Here is a 19,859-nt window from a genome sequence, read left to right on the forward strand (position 1 = left end):
ATGCATTTTTGGGACATAAAAAACACAGTAGCTAATACCTTAGGGACGGTATGATGGAAATTTTCTGAAACATTGATGTTTTCATACCACGGTATACAATGGTACCTCGACATATGATCGCTTTGACACCCGATTTTTTCGACACCCAACGTAAAATTTGACTCGCCATTTGTTTCTACATTCGACGACATGCTCGAAATACAACGATTTTTGTCAGCGCCGCAGCTTCTTTGTTTTGCCAGAAGACGGACGCACGATTGATTTTCTTATGAGAGAAATCAACACTGGATCCAAAAAGGTTAGTGCAAGTGGAGAAAAAAAAGGAAAGGTGACGCTTACTATTGAAATGAAGACGTAAATATTTGCAAAATATATGCACGGTGTGTGCATTCATGAACTGGGTCGACAATAGGGCTGTAGAATGTCGATCTCGGCCGGCGGTCCTCCTCTGTTGGCCAGTCTTTATAAGTTAAGGTGACAACTCTTTTGTGGTAACATCACCAAAGAAATCGCCAGCTTCATCAATTATTCCATCAACTTGTGCAACACTGACGCCAGCATCAAAACAGGAAGTAAAATAGAACCGCCCTCTCTTGCTCAGCGTCACGTCAGCCCCGCTGTGCGTTCAGGTACAGCAAAAAAAGTCCACCACATAAGAACCTGATTCTTTACATTATTGCAGGTATTATTATTATTATTATTATCACTATTATTTTATTATTATTATTCTGTTTTTTATTCATAATTTATTTGTTTCGCTCTTTGTAATTGCCATTTGCAATATTCAGCACGCTAAAGACGTTTCACGATTTCCACCCCTGTCAAGTCTATGAATAACTTCCACCTCCTCCATTATGATGACATCCCATCATTTTTGCAACGTGGCGCCAGGCCCAAACATCCCGCCAAGTAGCACGCATCACCTAACAGCCTATCTGCTGCTTCACGTGCTGCTTTCATCCATCCGAGCCAAAGTAGGTTAAAATCCAGCAGCTGCAACATCTGCGTGTAGGTCGGCCATACATCACACTTCCGCTCGTATTGGGGCTATGAGAGGGATGAGAGTGGGGGGAGAGAGTGGGATTAGTGCCAGCTGGCCTTCCAGCATGTGTGTGAGCGTCTCACCACATATCTGTCTGTCTGTCTGTACGACGCTAGTTGTAATGTGGACGCTTATACAGTGGGAAGCGTTGGGGGAAGTGGCGGGATTTAGATTAGAGACCCACTTGTTTGCTGTACTGCCAAGCAGAGCAACAGGGGTCATCTTTTTTTTTAAGCATTACTGTGTGTTAAGTCGCTAAATAAAGCCACAGAAGCACAGCTAAATCCACTTCCAGTCAAACGGCAGCCCGAGTTAAGTGAGCGTGGGATTTTCACTCGTTTCTCGACATTTATTAAACCGAGGCACGTTCTGGGTTTTACATTAGAAAAATCTGGCGATACATCATTAAAAAACATTGCAGTGAATGAATGCAGTCTTTAGAGAGGAGTTTATATCTCACAGGATATTAACACATATACATTTGTATCAGGGTCCCCTCAAAAACATCGCAAAATGTTTCAGCGTTCCTGGTCAGACTGCTATTTTTCATTGAGCCCATCCAAGTATTACGCATGCTTTTGACTTCCTTTACTTTTGACAATTTGTAATGCTGTACCACACATATGTACACTTATGTTCAAAAGGACACACATTTTAACAATAAAACACTTGACACAAAACAATTGGTGTTCAAATGTCCATCTAGTCTGATCAAAGTGTAAATTTAGTAGAGTAAATTAGCCTAATTTGCCAAAGAAAAGTCCGCTAGCATAAATGCTAGGAATGCAAACATATTTACAATTCTCACATCAAATCGCTCACATGTATCTCCACAAACTGTAGCTGTAAACCAGTGACGTGTGGTCAGGGGAGGCAGGTGAGGCAGAGCCTCACCTGTCATCATGACAAAAAAATAATTATAGCATCAAATTTATATTAATATTTGTCCATTGCTCTTTATGTATCACTCATTTCAAACATTTTTTACAGTCAAAATCGCTGAATTTGCCTATTTCCTGTTTAAATAAAGAAATGAAATGAGAGGTGCGGCAGCAACGAGTAAAGCCTCACCTCTGAATGCGCAATCCATAACAAACTGGGTTGACAGATGGAATTGGAGCGTGCTGGTTGCCGTACATCTGCATGTCGCCATTATAATGTTTCCAGATACGTTTATTTGACCTGATTTTCCACAGTCTGGCTAATGTCTTTAACCCTTAAAGTTTAATGTTTGTTTGCGACATATTTAGTTTTGCTGATGGGAAATAAAACCGCAGTGAAAAGGCACAGGTTGCGGCAGATAGTACTCTGCCGCACTGAAAGGGGACGTATGTGAAACTGGACTTTCCGTCAAAAGTGGATGCGATTAACACAAGACCGGAGCTAAAAGGTTTGCTTCAAACTACGGGACAGAAGATAACTCGCGCTTTTCAAACGGACTGGTACACCCGAAAAGACTGGCTATGTGTCTCTCCTTCGAAAAATCGCCTTTGCTGCTTTCCATGCCTTTTCTTCTAAACTTGTGCCAATGTCTGGAATAACACGAGATATTGTAGCATTAAAAAACTACCACGAAGCCTCAGCAAACAAGAGAGCTCGGCCACTCACATTTAAAGCCTGATTGCTTTAAAAACTTTTGGAAGCTCAAGGATCGATTTGGCTTTGACGAACAGCGGAAGCTCAACGGTAGCATCCACAATGCTAAGGTAAAGGAAAACCGAAAGAGTTTGAAAGACCTCATTAATGCAACCTGCATCCTAGCTAAACAGGAGTTAACATTTCGTGGTAACGATGAGCGTGTAAGCTCTTCTAAACGTGGCATATATGTAGAACGATTATATGGTTTTGCTGAGAAAGATGAAAGGTTAGCTAGACATTTGGACACATCCACTGTGTTTTCTGGCTTGTCAAATAGAACACAGAACGATCTAATTGAAGCAATCCTCTCCATTGAGGCGGAGAGATTTTTTAAAGTAAAGGAAAATAAGGAGGACTTTTACATAAAGGGCGTAAGTTTGCATAGGGACGATAGGGACATAACACTACCAACTTTTCAGGATGCTAAAATTGTCCCCACCAACTTTTAAGCAACCTTACCTTTTTTGCATGATATAATGTTCAGTTATATAGAGAATTTAGATCTTTTAAGAGTTCCATATGTTGTAAGGATAGAATTGACCCTACCATTATTAAGTGAATTATTTTCATTATATTTATGTTTGCTAATAAAAACCAGACATTTATTCAGGAAGTTTTCAAAATGTTTCTTTAGTATTTTTTTAAAACAAAGGTTTGAATCGAACAGTGTATCATGTGAACCAATGCACGTAAAAGTTATTATCAGTAGATAAGGATTTATTTTGCATTGATCATTTTGCCTATTAATTAATTAGGTTCATATACGTGAGAAATGTGGCCCTTTGCCCCCTTCATCCAATCTGTTTGGTCTTATTAATGTCCCGTCCCCAGCAAAAAGTGTACCTACATGCAGGTTATGCTGTTATATCGTCCCTACGAATGTTGAGACCAAACCTATGCCTTTCCAAAGTAACGGCGATTTTTGTGGTGAAGGACAGGCGCAAGACCACAAACAGTTTTTATTTCAATCTTATTAAAAAAAAAAAAAAAAAAAAAGCTTGGACTTAGAAAAATACAATAGAATATTTAAAAACTACATTTTGGCCTTAAATAAAATATTCTGTTTTTCTTTTCACACTTTTTGTTTAGCAATCTGTAATAAATTGATTAAAGTATCAGAATGAAAAGTTTTTAAAAAAAACTGAATATTTCACTAAAGGTCAGAATTGAATTCTGTGGTGTTGTACACCACTCTTTACTCTCATTTATGTTGCATGAATTATAGAATTGCGACGGTCAACACATTGAGGGTGTAGAGCAAATGCATGTTATTTTCTTACTTTTACGTAACGATAATATGTACCGTGTGTGCGTGTTTTCTGAAGAATGCTGATGAGATATGAAATAACCAGTAGCCAACTGAATAAGCTACCCTTTTTGGTTTACATATTTGGAAATCTGACACCAAAGGAGTCAGTGCCTCACCAACCATGAACCTCACAACACGCCACTGCTGTAAACTTAATTACAAATGCCACAAACATATATTAGCTGAAAAAACTTACAGCCTTATGTGAGCCAAACCAGAGCGCAGCTATCCTTTATCCATGTCAGACGTCTGAGTCTGCTTCTGTCATACAAGGTGATAGTCCAGGCAGACCCAATGCTGCCACTAGAGGGCAGTGTATCCTCCATCATTAAACAAAATACAATACTTTTGGACCTTTTGGATAGTTATTTTGGAGTACTTAAACGGTTAATTCCGACTTACACAAATATTTGTGTTATGTCATCAGCGTAGGAACGGAACTCGTTCGTAACCCATGGTTTACCAGTAATTGATTATTCTATCAACTAGTTAGTTCGAATAATCGAGTAATCGGATTAAGAACATTTAATGGGTTGCACGATAAAATTTTAGGAGATGTAAAACAAAGGCTTGCTAAGACTGCACTTTCAAAAGAGCATTAAATGTGAATACAAAATAAAATTCCTGAACGTCACTCTGAATTGTCCGTAGGTATGAGTGTGTGCGTGAATGGTTGTGTGTCTCCTTGTGCCCTGCGATTGGCTGGCAACCAGTTCAGGGTGTCCCCTGCCTACTGCCCGTTGTTAGCTGGGATAGGCTCCAGCACCTCCGCGACCCTCGTGAGGAATAAGCGGCATTGAAAATGAATGAATGAATGAATGAATTCCTGAATGTTTCTCTTCAAACTATGCAAAATTGCACTTTTATTTAAAATAAATTGAATAAGCTGAGCTTAGCCTCAAACGGTATAAAGATAAATAAATGAGAATCTAACAAAAGTCCCAAAAAAGAAAAATTGGCTAACTTGCATGGCAAAAATCCGCTAGCTTAAATGCTATAAAATGTTTTTTTTTTTTTTTTTTTTTTAATTACACTGCTCTTAACAAATCGTTCAATCATACATTACCACAAAAAACTGAAAAATATACATATAAACGTAATTACAAATGCATTAAAAAACATTTTTGCTCAAACAAAAACTTACCTTAAGTTGGTCTAAACAGGGAGCAGCTGGAATCAGCCATGTTAAATAAGTTATGTCATATTCATTGCTGCCATTAGAGGGCAGTGTATCCGCCCAAATCAATAAGACTAAATCCAAACACTTTAAAAACAAACCATTACAATGCGCCTCTAATTAAACGAATCCTCGAAGCAGCAAAATTTTGATTTGAAGCTTTTTTCTAACCGAATTACTCGAGTTAATCAATTAATCGTTGCAGCACTAGTCTTGGATAAAATAAAAACTCTCTCCCAAATTTTTTATTTTCTTCCTCATTGACCATTTTTTTGGTTCAAAAACTATAGAATTAATTTTACTGTTCAAGAATTCTCTAAAAAGTGTATTTGCATTTCGGTCGATGTACTTTTGAACAAACTTAGGAAAGATTTTCACTGCTCCATTTAAATCAAGGCAGTCAACGCCAGTGGGTGGTTTTATCGGAGGACAGTTTTTCGCTCCGGGTGAACAGAGCAGAAGCAAGGGATTTACTCCCAAAAGTAGATTTAGGGGGATTTGTTTTTTGGGGGTAGTGGGTAGGATTATGATGGGAGCTTCTTGTGTGGTTGGACACATGATGGATGTTAAATCTTTTTGGTCCGCATTCTGCATTTGGAAAGTACAGCACTTTTTCCACTCAAGTGGTCACTGTGTTCTAAAGTGGACTTGTAGTCCAGGAATTGTTAGTCGCATGCCTCCTCCTATGCTTTCTGAGAAAAACCAATTAAGAAATGAATCATGGAAGGTCACTGATGAAAGTGTGTTAATAATGGAATTGGCAGACCACCTCTACGTAAAAGCCCGCCCACCAGCTCTAAATAAGATTATCCACTGGAGCAAAGATAGGAGTGCTGATGGTACAGTCGAATTATGAGTTTGGAAAACACAATAAGATCCTGTCAAAGCGCGGGCCGGGTTGGAGGATAATGGAAGCAGTCAGATAATAATGGCTGTGGTCTATTATGACATGGAGAATGTCTACCTTTCATTAGATTTGGAATGAGTCAAGATCTTAATCATGCGTGTTGTTGTAGTGAGTAGACATTTGCTCATTAGCTAATGTAGTGCCTCGGGCATATATGAGAGAGGATGTCTGTTCAGTATAAATAATTGCCAAGACATGCATGCTTTTCTATTCTTGTGAGTTTGGCGTTTTGTTAACTGTTGTTATTTACATTTCAACCAAAAGATGAGATTTTGTTGGCGGGTTGAAGTGAAAACAGGCATATAACTATGAGCAGCAGTGAAATTACAAATAGAATGCAGAAATTTGAATTTCTTGTAATTAAATTGATATTTTTTATTTAAAATATATTTAAATTAATCAAAATATACAAATACAATATTTATTTAAATATTTTATTACTTTTTTCAATAAAGAATTGTAAAATAAAACCTAAAATATAAATAAAGACAATATTTACTATTCAGAGGTTCAAAAAAAGAGGATTTGGACAATTCTGAGGTCAACAAACTCTCTAAACGAGTGTCATAATAAACTATCAAAAATTCAAAATAGTCGGCGTTTCCCTTAATAATTGATTGATTGTTGATTAGTCGATAAATCATGGCGGCCTTAATCGAAATTTTTACTATTATGAGCTGAGTGGCTTTTACATCTCTTAATATCCTCCACACTCTCAATAGAGTTGCACAAGTGCCGCTGGTAACGACTACTAATTATCATCTTTATTTTCTTTCCCTCTGTTGCGGCACTTTTGCAGCAGATGGGAATAAAACAAAACATGGCCCCAAAGTTAAGACGCATTAAACGCAGGTCTCACGCAGGAAATCCCACAGCTGCAACCCCCTCCAGTTCCCTTGACTCTAAACACAGCATTTCAGGATTACAGTCAATGAGGTCATTGAAATGTGTGGCGCGTCTTCTCTTAACAAGATGTCAAAGTAAAAGTGTGACGAATCCTTGCCTCAGAGCTTACTGACCTTGTTTCACTTAACTCGACTGATGAAAATGGGTGACCCCCCACCCGCCTAAAGATTCGCTCAGTGGAGAGATTTGTGCCACTTTCGCCTAATGAAGCGAGATCAAACGTGATCAAAATTTCCCTGTTTTGACATGTAACAGTAATATTAATAAGAAATACCTTAAATCACCACTAACACTTTTAAACTTCGCGTATGATTTCAATATAAAACGATAGCAGCACAAACCAGATTTTTTTTACAGCACAAACGAATGGCACCACTGCGGTTCCATACCGCCGTAGATGGGGGGCTGCATGGTGTCATCATTCAAAATTAATATCTCAAAAACGATAGCAGCACAAACTAAAATTTTTACAGCACGAATGATTATAAACGATTGACACCATTTCAAGCCATTTTTAATCAAAATGGAGGGCTGGTTGACCTATAAAAGAATTGTAAATGTCTTAAAAGCAATGGCAGCACAAACAAGCACAAACGATTGACATAATTTTTATATAAATTTGAGTCTGATGGGAGGCCAACTTCACAGAGGTTTTATTTTTGCCTTTCGTATCCTGAATTTTCTTTCGGAACAATAGGCAATTTCCCGTTGAGGTGGGCCGTAACCTGAAAATTCCGTACGTAGAAACCATAAGGAGATTTTAAGGGAGGGCCTGGGGGTCGAAAAGTGTCATTGCATGAAATTGACTTTCCTTAATATATAAAAGTTGTAAAGCAATAAAACTGCAACAAAAATTAATGAAATGAACAAAAAAAATTTTTTTTATAATGGGTCAAAATTATTTCTCGAACAGATCATGTCACTAGCACCTTAGACAGTCATTTACTTTGCATATATTTAAAAAAATAATAATAATCATAAATCGGGGAGGGCAATTTTATTTTTCAAATGATTTTTTTCTTTGATTGAAAATATTTTTGATTGAACAACTTTTTGGGGGATTGATTGATTGTCCTACGCATAATATGGCCCAAACACAAAAAGGATTGCTTCAATCAAATAAAAGTTTTTCAATGAAAAATTAAGTGTTCAAATGCAAATTTTTCAATCTTAAATACTTTTTCGCATTGAAAAACGTTTTCTATGATTGACATTTTTGTTTTTTTGATTGAAGTGATTTTTCTTTTTGAAAATATATATTTTTTGAAACATGTTATTTTTTGACTGAATAATAAAGACAAAAACGTCCTAGTCAAAATGTGGGCCAAACGCAAATCAACATTACTTCACTCAAAAAAGTTGGTTCAATCCCCTCCAAAAATTCAAAGAAAAATAGCTTTCACATGCATTTTTTTTAACTTTCAAATGTATTTTTGAACTCAAACACTTTTTTTTTTTTGATTGAAACGACTTTTATTTTTAATGAAAATATAAAGTATATTTTGATTTAAGCAACTTTTTTTTATTGAAGCAACTATTTTGTTTGAATAATAAAGACATAAATCTACCTCCATATGGCTCCGCCTAAGGGATGCAAATTTTGACTGGGGTAACTACATTGGCACGACACCGGCAGGTGTACCATATTCAATGGTTAACGATCTTGGCAAAAAGTATTGCCTAAGCAGCCTGATTTAGAATTCCCCTAAAGAATGATGGGAAACAAAAATTGCTCATTGTCAACTTTTTATTATAAATATTCTTGTAAATTATTATAATGCTGACACTGCGTTTCGGGGTCATCAACATGTTGTGCCCCCCCCGCCCCAAAAGTCAAACTCCGCCTATGGTAGAAACGTTCATAAGTAAATGTATCATTGTAATATAAAGAGAATTTTACCTTTACTCGCCACCAGCCTCTCCCAGTCAAAATGAATTAGCCGTCTTTTGCTGTCAATGGCACTGGAACCTGATCATTCGTGGTCTGAGCTACTTAAATGAGTTAAAGAACTGACTCATTTGTTCTGCTTTCTCAAATTTTTCCTAGAGCTGTAAAAATCACTGAGCTGGAAGTGAAATCTCCCAATCCAATGTCGAAGAAACTTAATCTGGATTGTCTTTATTAATAGAATTATCCCTTGGGCCGATTGAGGAGGAGTGGGCCGAGTCACTTTGAAGTGGATTAATTAAAACCCTTTTCCTCTTTCTTGAGTTAATTAAGACCGAAGACACCGCCTCGTGATGCGCCTCGCTCCATAAATGAGGTGAAACAGTCAGTGAAGCGGCGTCGATTGGCAGAAAAACACTTTTTTTTCACGCTTATCGTTCGCAACGCTGCCAGATTGGATTCTCTCTCGGAGCGATCCCTCGACTCGTCTTTTGAAGTGTGTGAGCGTGTTGTCGCTCGTGTGCAGCCAAGGACGCGAACTGTGTATAAATGAGTGCGTGTGTATGCGCTAACGTTGTGTTTTCTCCATCATGTGTTGCAGTTCCTGAGGATCTCTCCCAAGAGGAGAGGGATGAGCTGTGCAACATCCGGCGCAGGAAAAGAGAGCTGCTCGACGACATTGAGGTGTGTGTGAAGCTGCTTAAAACCATCAATTAACACCATACACACAGTAAAGCCATGAACTTTTTAAATTACCTGGTATTTGAACAGGGGTGTGTAGACTTCTTACATCCACTGTTGGAACAGTTGTACACGACATTGTTGTTAATCCACCTAGTTGGTCTCATTCAGATGAAATTCTGTTGCGACTGTTCTGCATCAGTATATCTGTCCCGTAGAGGTTGAAGTTTGAGATCGCCGAGGTGATGACAGAAATCGAGCAGCTGACATGTGTTGGTGAAAGGTAAGTTCTTTATCTGAATGTGGAAAATATTATATGGAGTTAATTGTCAGTGAGGATGAAATATAATTTCGGAGATGTCTTTACGATTCAACTACAAACTTATAAATTCAATGTCAAACTACAATTTTGAGATTCAATATTTCAATTAGCAATACAATTTCAAATCATGTATGATTCAAGTTCAGCAGTTTTAATTAAAATTTAAATGATTCAGTTTGTGGCTATATTCAGCCCATATCAAGGTTAACATCGACAAAATGACGAAAACTAAAATTTAAATATTCATAATAATTTTGTTAACCAAAATAAATCGAAACTATAATCAACCCTTTCTAGGGCACTCATATAAATACTATAAAATTCCTAAAAACAACTTTAGAGTGATAATGAATCAACATTCTGCTGTCGATCTTATATCGGTGAATCAACGTTGACACCCGACATTGATTTGTCATCACTTTTGCACCCTCGATTAATGTTGTTCCAACTTTGAAATCCCTACCAAACCTACACGTCATTTCGATTATTAATAATATTGGAACAACGCTTAATCAATGCTGTTTTCCTTAATTTTCAACCATGACGCTAGTATTGCTTTCAAATATGCCAATATTTAAAGGTCCTGCTTTATTTACAGACAGAAGAAACAGCTTGGCTGACTAATAAAATATTATTGGTAATTTACCGTAATATGATAAATGAATAAACAATAAAAATAAAAACTTGTCTAGATTTCAAATTAGTTAATAACACTCAGTAAACATATTTCAAACTTTAGCCTCCTCTTCAGTCTGACGAGCTTCGCTGTAAACCTTGCCACCAACGCAGTGGGGCATAGCGTAGCCACTTCAGCACAACAGCAGCGAATGCATATTTTGACACATCCATCCTCATCTGCCTCTACAGTTAATCTGAAGAATACAAACAAAACGGCATTCACAATAAATTCATATCATTGAATTCGAGCAGATATCATGGGTCAGTTTAACAGCTTCAACTTCAGTATTTTGTGGTGGACAGAGTTTCTCAACCAATCTCAAACCAAATTAGGGCTACATGTTGGAACGGAGCTAACTACGATGGAAAAATGCCCGAACTTTCTCGGTGTTCAATAAATTAATTTAGACTGGTCTCAATTGTGTAATATCTTGCGATTTCAGCACTTGAACTGGACAAGGAATTTAGTTTGCTTGAACTTCTACTTAGCTAACCGTCCAAGCTAAGTAGGTCTTTGCTTGAATGCCAATCACAACAAATGCACCGTTTCTTACAATTTTGGCATCATTGTCATTTTGTGTCAGGCAAAGGGTTTTATACACAAGCAGGGGTGAAAGTGGGCGGGAACGGTCAGGAACGCAGTTCCGGTGTAAGATTCCGGGCTGGAACGCATTTCCGGTATAAGATTCAGGGCCGGAACGTTGTTCCGGTATACGGTGCTTTGATTCCGAAAATATGACGGCAACTGTCTACAGCAATCAGATTTACATACACAAGTGTTAACAACAAGCATAATAAAGTGCTTGTGTAGCGAAATCCGTTTCCACCGATATTTATTATTTATTTCATACTACGGACAGCATGGAGGTTTCCCCAGCTACTGCAGTTATCTGAGTTTGACTACTGCACACGTTAATGTGCGAATGCACACAGCAAAGCAAAACGCCTGCACTCATTTATCCGTTCAATTGGCTGACATACTGACATGTGATCACCAGAGATAGTTCGCTCTGATTGGTTCAAATGTGCATGTTTTCTGAAACAGCAAAATAAAAATAAATAAATAAATAAATAAAAGGCCAATGCAACAGAAAATGGATCAAATCTTTAAGAACAAGGAAAGAGTTAAGGTGGCTTATTTATCATATTTAGTTTTATTTGCTCTGATGGGGAGCTTCAGAACATCTTAGCTGTTCATTTCCTTTTGATTTAAAAAAGTAAATTTTTGCGCGATCTTCAAAATATATTTCATTTCATTCTGCATAATACAAGTCATTTGTACTTATTTTTCTGAATGTATGTTACTTATATCTTTATTATTAAAAAATACAACTAAAAATAAATGTTTACATTATCTTCAATTTTAAGATACATCCTATGTTCTTAAGTAGTTAAAATTGAGATTTGGCATTTAGTATGTGAGGAAATGAGGGAAAATAAAAATTAGGAGATGGAGGCTGGGGTTATAGCTGTTTTTGTTAACTTTTATTTTGCAAATCATTGAAAAAATACCATTTTGAATGAAAATCAGTTTTTGTATGTATTATAGAAATAACTGACCAAAAAAAGTTTTCTTTGCATTTCAGTAGTTTTACCCCAAAATAAATAAGTACAATTTCTGGCTCTTTCACCCCTGTGTACAAGTAATAATGACAAACGCAGTTCTTTCTACCGTAAGACATCATTGCTGTTAAAGGCTCTGAAGAAGCACAGCAGGCTTACCTTTAAATATGGCTATCCTTAAATGAGGCATTTCCAGTGGAGTTTGTTCGAGGTGAATTGCTGTCTTCACGGTCAACCAAGAACACAACTATTTTTTGACCAAAGTTCCCGCTCATCCAGAATTCAACATAATTTGTTAACATTAGTTCATCAACTATAAAACAATGTTAATGTTGTTTCAACGTCATTGTCACGTGTCATCGGTATTTGCAACATTGATTCAAAATTGTTTATTGTCGAAAATGTTGATCTTTGTTGAAAATCAACGTTTGTTCAATGTCGGCCTACTATCTGGGCAGGGTTTACAGTGGGGAGAACAAGTATTTGATACACTGTCAATAGGTTTTCCCATTTTCAGTTTTTATTACTATTTTTTTTTTTTTTTACTATTTATTGTCCGATAAAGAGACAGTACAGTAACTGAAACTATATTGTGTACTCACAAAACAAACTCAAACATATTGATATTAAAGACACTGACCCTTTCATTGCCATATTCTCTCCCTGAAGCAGTATTTACACAGAAATAACCCAAAATATGAAAAACTAAAACCTATACTAAAACTACTAAAAACTAACCTCAAACTAATAATTTTAAGAACTAATAAAAAACTAACAAATCCCCTCTAATTTTGAATGAAAACTAAAAGAATTAGAGAACCATCACTATAAGATAAAATAAACGATAATGAAAAATCCAAAACTATTACAGTGTAACCTTGGCCCAGGTATCATAACTATGTTTGAGTTGTAGTCCAACTAAGTGCACCTATTTTTCCTGACTGCCTAATGTCCACATATCTTCCAGTAAAACATCCCAGAGAAACAAGCAGATTGCAATGGGCAGGAAAAAATTCAACATGGACCCTAAAAAGGTACTTGTCCTCTTTCTTACTGTCCTCACCTCCAGTGAACCTTGAAATGGTTGACGTTAGCTCTTTGAGGTGTGCTCAACCTTTCTCTTCCCCCATCCTCCTTGTGCACTCAAGGGAATCCAGTTCCTACTAGAGAATGACCTCCTTCAGCACACTCCAGAGGACATTGCTCAGTTCCTTTGTAAAGGCGAGGGTCTCAACAAAACTGTCATCGGTGACTACCTTGGCGAACGGTGAGACGGAAAATCAAATTCATTTGCGTATTTCCAAGTAGACTATAATGGTTGAAAGCCTGCTTTTGGCATTTTGACAAACATTCGATAATAGAGTGTGACCACTCAAGCGGGGGGAAGCCCTGCTTGCCAAAATGCTTCATTCATGAACAATCATCAAAGGGGCCACCTACCGTACTAATCCCAGAATGAGGCTTGACACTCTGTAATTATCAGTCACTGGGCTTTTTTACATAGAGCAGGAACCTGTCATTACACACTGAGGAGAGGAAACAAACAGCACAACACATGGAAATGGAGATAAGAAAAGAAGTGCAATCAATCTAAATGAATGAATTACGTAAATAAGAGTTGAGTTGAGGCACTCACAATTTGTGCGACCAGATGTTTCACACAATGCACATTCACAGCCCTCGACACTAAGCCCGCCCCAGTAACATGATCTCAACTAGGGGTGTGACAATATATCGACAAAGGTGATACATCGCGATACTTTGTAGCCCAAAAGGTTATCAAAACGCTCCCACCAAGAATCGATATATCGTTTTAAAAAGGTGTCACTGTTAAGCATAAAAAGAACCCAGCTGGTCGGTCAAACGGTTTGGGATGTGTTGCGCACTGAAATCGCATCTCATTAATTAAACTTACATGGACGCTACGAACTCTACGTAAAAAGTTTTCCAAGACTTTAAGTCAACACTCACTACAATAAATGCTAACGCGGGGGGTGCCGCACATCACATGAGTGACACTACCAAACACTGCTATGATGCGTGCTAACTACACATACGATAAGAAAATGTCACACATTGTGAACTTATGACGGAAACTATGGCCAATTTTCATCTCGTTCTCGTCTTGTGAGACGAAAACTGGCATCCGTCTCGTTATGGTTTAGTCTAGTCTCCCAAGACCAGTGTTGTTAATAACAGCGTTACAATATAACGGCGTTACTAACAGCGTTATTTTTTTCAGTAATGAGTAGTCTAATTAATTTTCTCATCTTGGCAACGCCGTTACCGTTACTGAGGCGGGAAAGGCGTGCGTTACTATGCGTTACTAAGTTGGTTGAATAAAAAAAAGTCTGAGAGAGACAGACTCACGGAGACGAGAGAGCAGAGCAGGACTGGGGAGGACGCCGTTGCAAACGCGATGCTAGGTGGCTCCAATCGGTCTTTGTCAGTCACGTGCCCAAACTAGCGGACACGCCTCCATGCGCCATTTTGAGTGTACCACGGATGTAAACAAACCAGAACAGGAGTAGCTCCGACGCCACATAACTGCTTCCAACTTCATCGCTGGATATAAAATAAACTCCCTCGTTTACCTGAGTGTAGCCATAGCCTACAAACTACGCCCACATGATACGGTAGATATCACATATTATAGAACTAGATGCAAATGACAGACACGGCTGCATTGGCAACATGTTTTAAGGACTACATGCGTTAGTAAACAGCCGCCATCTTAAAGCAGTAAACCTCGCAGGAAGGCTCTGATGTATAGATCCTTCCTCGCGAACCTAAGTAACTTTTTTTAAATTTTATTTTAAAATGCTCCTAAATCGGCAAAATCTTGACTTAAATCTATTTTTAAAAGATGAAAACTTAAAACTTACACATGTTGATTGTTGAAAGTTGACAGAAGGGAACTAATGCAATACGGGAGCAATTTTAACAACTTTAACAGTTGATTCACAACTTTAAATGACTTCCACACATAGCAAAGGTTACTATCTAGTTCGCAAGACCCTTGTGTCTAGTTAAGTGGAGGGTAAAGCATTGGGCTAGGGCCAATTGTTCCCCAAACCCTTTAAACTTCACATTGTGTGACCTTTTTTTTTTTTTTTCTTTTGAGAAAAAAAAACATGAAAATGATCACTAGTTACTTTGCCAAGTAACTAATTACTCTTACATTCAGGTAACTGAGTTACTAATGCAATTACTTTTTGGGACAAGTAATTTGTAACTGTAATTAATTACTTTTTTAAAGTAAAATTAACAACTGCCCAAGACACACTTTTAGCTCGTCATCATCATGAAAAAATAGTTCATTTACGAAATATTTTCTTTAATGTCATCGTTGACGAAAACAACACTGCATTCTTTAGTCACTTCTTTTTCAGTAACCCAAAATCAACAGGAAGTGACCCATAAATTCCCCAAAAGGAAAAGGAAGTGACCAAAAACAAACAGGAAATACCCTGAAATGAACTTATTCCCTGTCATTGGCTGCCACTGACCGCTATAGACGTCCAATCCATTTCATTCGCTTCCACCCCTCCCATTTCAAACGGATTGGACCTCTACTAGTGATAAATTCATTTCAATTCACAGCAGACGGATGAAAATAGCTTGTTTTTTGTTGTTTTGTAGAAAATCGTAGAATGATTTTCTGACCCGTATATCGTGAATTGTTTTATTGCCATATCGTGAGATCATCGTTATTGTGAGCCTTGTCGCAAATCATATCGTATCGTGAGGTACCCAGAGGTTCCTGTCCCCTAATGTCAACCAATACAAAAGCGATTTGTTATTTGTATTAGGCATGTCCCCCTATCCGATCATGTGATGGGAATCCTGGCCCGATCACGATTACTCACTGCCAATCTTCCCCGTTCATATAAATTGAATGTGTATCGCTGTCAGTAAAGGAGTTATAAGCAACAAAATAATCCAGCGATATAACGTTTAGGGATGTCCCCGATCCAATCACGTGATCGGAAATTGGGCCTGATCACGTCACTTTTAGAAGATTAGAAACGGGTCCAAAAGGTAGGGTTTTGAAGTGTTTTTTTTTCTAATGGTTATAAAGCAATGAAAAAAATTCAGAAGGACAAGTACCGTATCTTTCGGACTATAAGTCGCAGTTTTTTCCATAGTTTGGCTGCGGGCGAGACTTATACTCTGGAGCGATTTATGTGTGAAATTATTACCACATTATTATATCCTTTCACATGTTATTTTGGTATTTTGGAGTGACACTGATGGTTTGGTAAACTTGTTAGCATGTTCTTTATGCTATAGTTATCTGAATAACTCTTAATAGCTATGTTACGTTAACATACCCGCCACGTTCGCATTTCGTTGTTCATGCATCATGTAACATTATCATACTGTACACTTATTCAGCATGTTGTTCTCTATTGTATTCTTATTTTAAATTGCCTTTCAAGATGACATATTTGTTCTATGTATTGGATTTTATCAAGTAAATTTCCCCCAAAAATGCGACTTATACTCCGTTGCGACTTATATATGTTTTTTTTCCTATTCGTTGGGCATTTTATGGCTGGTGCGACTTATACTCAGGTGGGAGTCCGAAAAATACGGTATATTGTTGGCGGCAAGGTGGCAAAGTGGTTAGCACGTCCGCCTCACAGTTCCGAGATCAAGAGTTCAATGCCAGGCTCTAGCACTTCTTGTGTGGAGTTTACATGTTCTCCCCATGCCTGCGTGTTTTCTCCGGGTACTCCGGTTTCCACCCACATCCCAAAAACATGCATGGTAGGCTGATCGAACACTCTAAATTGTCTATGTATGAGTGTGTGCACAAATGGTTCCTCGTCTCCTTGTGCCCTGCAATTTGTTGGTAACCGATTCAAGGGATTGGCTCCAGCACCCTCGTGAGGATGGGCGGCTTGGAAAATGAATGAATAAAAGTATATTGTCAAAAGAAACAAAAAAAGTGTGTTCCGAAATAAATCAATCAATAAAATAATGGCTTTGTCGGATCAGTACTCTGTATCGGTAGATCCTCAAAATCAGGTGACTTGGACTCAAACTTGGGTGCACAAATATGTGATTAACAAATTTCTAGTTCATTCCAGAATTGGAGGACACTTTCCCTCCTAACCTTTACATTTCAAATAATCCACATAAAAATGACCAAAACATAGGGTTTCTCAATAAATGCACTTGTCCTGAGGCCATACCTGAAAAAAAGACTGCAACTTTTGGCAGCCGTTATTTGTTGCCAGCCTCTGCCAGCCAAAATTAAATAAATGTCTAGCGTTGTCATGGGCAGCCAATTAGTTAAATGAGAGCAATATAATATATAATGTAAGAGAGTTTATTACCTAATAAATATGGAACAGAAAATCAGCAAAGTGAAGTCTTATTTTTCAAGTATTTTAAAGCCAAAATGTCCTCCAATTCTGGAATGAGCTATCATTTTTTTGTATTCGTTATAAAGCACCCTCAGCAGCCGCCAAGGCTCTGTCTAAATTGGAAAGTAGTACAGTCATCGGTGTCAAGGAAGTATGTTGACACATGTACATGCTTCAATAGCCTACTAGCGGAAAGACTGGCTTTTGGTTACATTTTGTCTGGCTCGAGTCGCCTCGAAGAGGAAAAAACAAACCCGAATCCCAAAAAATACCTAGAATGTTTTTGTGTCAGGACTTTTCCGAATAGAAGAAACTGTTTTGCTCACCGAAAGGATCACCAGGTTTCACCGCAGAACCCTCAGACAGCAAAAAAAAAAAAAAAAAAAAACACACCGTGTGTGGTTTTAGGTTTAGCTGTTTTTCATCAGTCTGGCGTGTTGCACCGATGCCTTGAGGGGGTTGCAAATGCAATGCACGGGCCAGCTGTTTAAATTGCTTCCACACGCCACCTCTCAGCATCTTGTGCGAATAAATTAACAATTACGACAGGAATGCTGAGGAAAGGCCCATCTCAACACCTGTTTACACATCGGCATATGGATCTGCCTTGTTGTTTTCCGACACTAAATGTGTCTGTTCGTTCACTAGGGATGACTTCAACATCAAGGTGCTGCAGGCTTTTGTGGAGCTGCACGAATTTGCTGACCTCAACCTCGTACAAGCGCTACGGTCAGCTAAAAAACTACACACAAAAAAAAACATCATTAAATGCATCCGGACAGCTAGTGACGCCGACGGTATCCCGTCTTTACTTCCTGTTTGCCTTCCAGGCAGTTCCTCTGGAGTTTCCGTTTGCCAGGTGAAGCTCAGAAGATCGACCGCATGATGGAGGCCTTTGCTTCCCGCTACTGCCAGTGCAACCCGGGGGTCTTCCAGTCCACAGGTCAGACACACTGTATTGTACACAGATAAAAAGTAACATCACATAACATCACAACTCACAGCAGATGAGCAGCGAGCAAAGAGCTGCTACATCCATTATTCACAAAGATACAACCTGGCACAGCGAGAACACAGTCTGGTGACTAACTCACTCACAACAACATGCTGGTAAATATTTTAAGATGTTTTAGGAAGGGAAAGAGGTTGGTTGTGCATACACAAGGAAGCAAAGTGAATGGAATGTGAGCATTGCATACAATTATACATAATAACGGATGCAATTGTATATTTTCAATTCTTTGTTGCGGTTTACAGTGGTACCTCTACTTATGAATGTCTCTATATACAGAATTTTCAGGTTAAGACACGCCTCAATTGGAAAATATTGCCTCTTGTTACCAAAGAAATTTCAGGGTACAAAAGGCAAAAATACAGTATGGCTGGTACTGTATACAGTGGGGTAAATACGTATTTAGTCAACCACCAATTGTGCAAGTTCTCCTACTTGAAAAGATTAGAGAGGCCTGCAATTGTCAACATGGGTAAACCTCAACCATGAGAGACAGAATGTGGAATAAAAAAACAGAAAATCACATTGTTTAATTTTTGAAGAATTTATTTCCAAATTAGAGTGGAAAATAAGTATTTGGTTACCTACAAACAAGCAAGATTTCTGGCTGTCAAAGAGGTCTAACTTCTTCTAACGAAGTCTAACGAGGTCTAACGAGGCTCCACTCGTTACCTGTATTAATGGCACCTGTTTTAACTTATTATCGGTATAAAAGACACCTGTCCACAATCTCAGTCAGTCACACTCCAAACTCCACTATGGCCAAGACCAAAGAGCTGTCGAAGGATACCAGAGATAAAATTGTAGACCTGCACCAGGCTGGAAAGACTGAAACTGCAATAGGTAAAACGCTTGGTGTAAAGAAATCAACTGTGGGAGCAATTATTAGAAAATGGAAGACATACAAGACCACTGATAACCTCCCTTGATCCGGGGCTCCATGCAAGATCTCACCCCGTGGCGTCAAAATAATAACAAGAACCGTGAGCAAAAATCCCAGAACCACACGGGGGGACCTTGTGAATGACCTACAGAAAGCTGGGACCACAGTAACAAAGGCTACTATCAGCATTTGGATGATCCAGAAGAGGACTGGGAGAATGTGTTGTGGTCAGATGAACCCAAAATAGAACTTTTTGGTAAAAACACAGGTTCTCGTGTTTGGAGGAGAAAGAATACTGAATTGCATCCAAAGAACACCATACCCACTGTGAAGCATGGAGGTGGAAACATCATGCATGTTTTTCTGCAAAGGAACCAGGACGACTGATCTGTGTAAAGGAAAGAATGAATGGGGCCATGTATTGAGAGATTTTGAGTGAAAATCTCCTATCAGCAAGGGCATTGAGACGTGGCTGGGT

The 19,859-nt window shown here is 38.2% G+C and overlaps 1 protein-coding gene across 2 annotated transcripts in view; it reads left to right on the plus strand.

The window, feature by feature from the left end:
* The window catches only part of LOC130909418 (cytohesin-3), a 60,658-nt gene that overhangs the window by 21,035 nt on the left and 19,764 nt on the right, over window positions 1-19,859 (plus strand). Inside the window, exons 1-7 of one of the 2 annotated variants that reach the window (XM_057825871.1) lie at window positions 9,308-9,363; window positions 9,469-9,551; window positions 9,767-9,831; window positions 13,079-13,145; window positions 13,260-13,378; window positions 18,135-18,215; window positions 18,317-18,429. In XM_057825871.1, coding sequence (XP_057681854.1) covers window positions 9,794-9,831; window positions 13,079-13,145; window positions 13,260-13,378; window positions 18,135-18,215; window positions 18,317-18,429 — 418 coding nt within the window. In that variant the 5' untranslated portion in view covers window positions 9,308-9,363; window positions 9,469-9,551; window positions 9,767-9,793. Of the gene's footprint in view, window positions 1-9,307; window positions 9,364-9,468; window positions 9,552-9,766; window positions 9,832-13,078; window positions 13,146-13,259; window positions 13,379-18,134; window positions 18,216-18,316; window positions 18,430-19,859 lie in introns of those variants that run through there. The other variant, XM_057825870.1, reaches the window with a different exon arrangement.

Source organism: Corythoichthys intestinalis, chromosome 21, assembly GCF_030265065.1.
Source record: "Corythoichthys intestinalis isolate RoL2023-P3 chromosome 21, ASM3026506v1, whole genome shotgun sequence".
In the NCBI taxonomy this organism is placed as follows: domain Eukaryota; kingdom Metazoa; phylum Chordata; class Actinopteri; order Syngnathiformes; family Syngnathidae; genus Corythoichthys; species Corythoichthys intestinalis.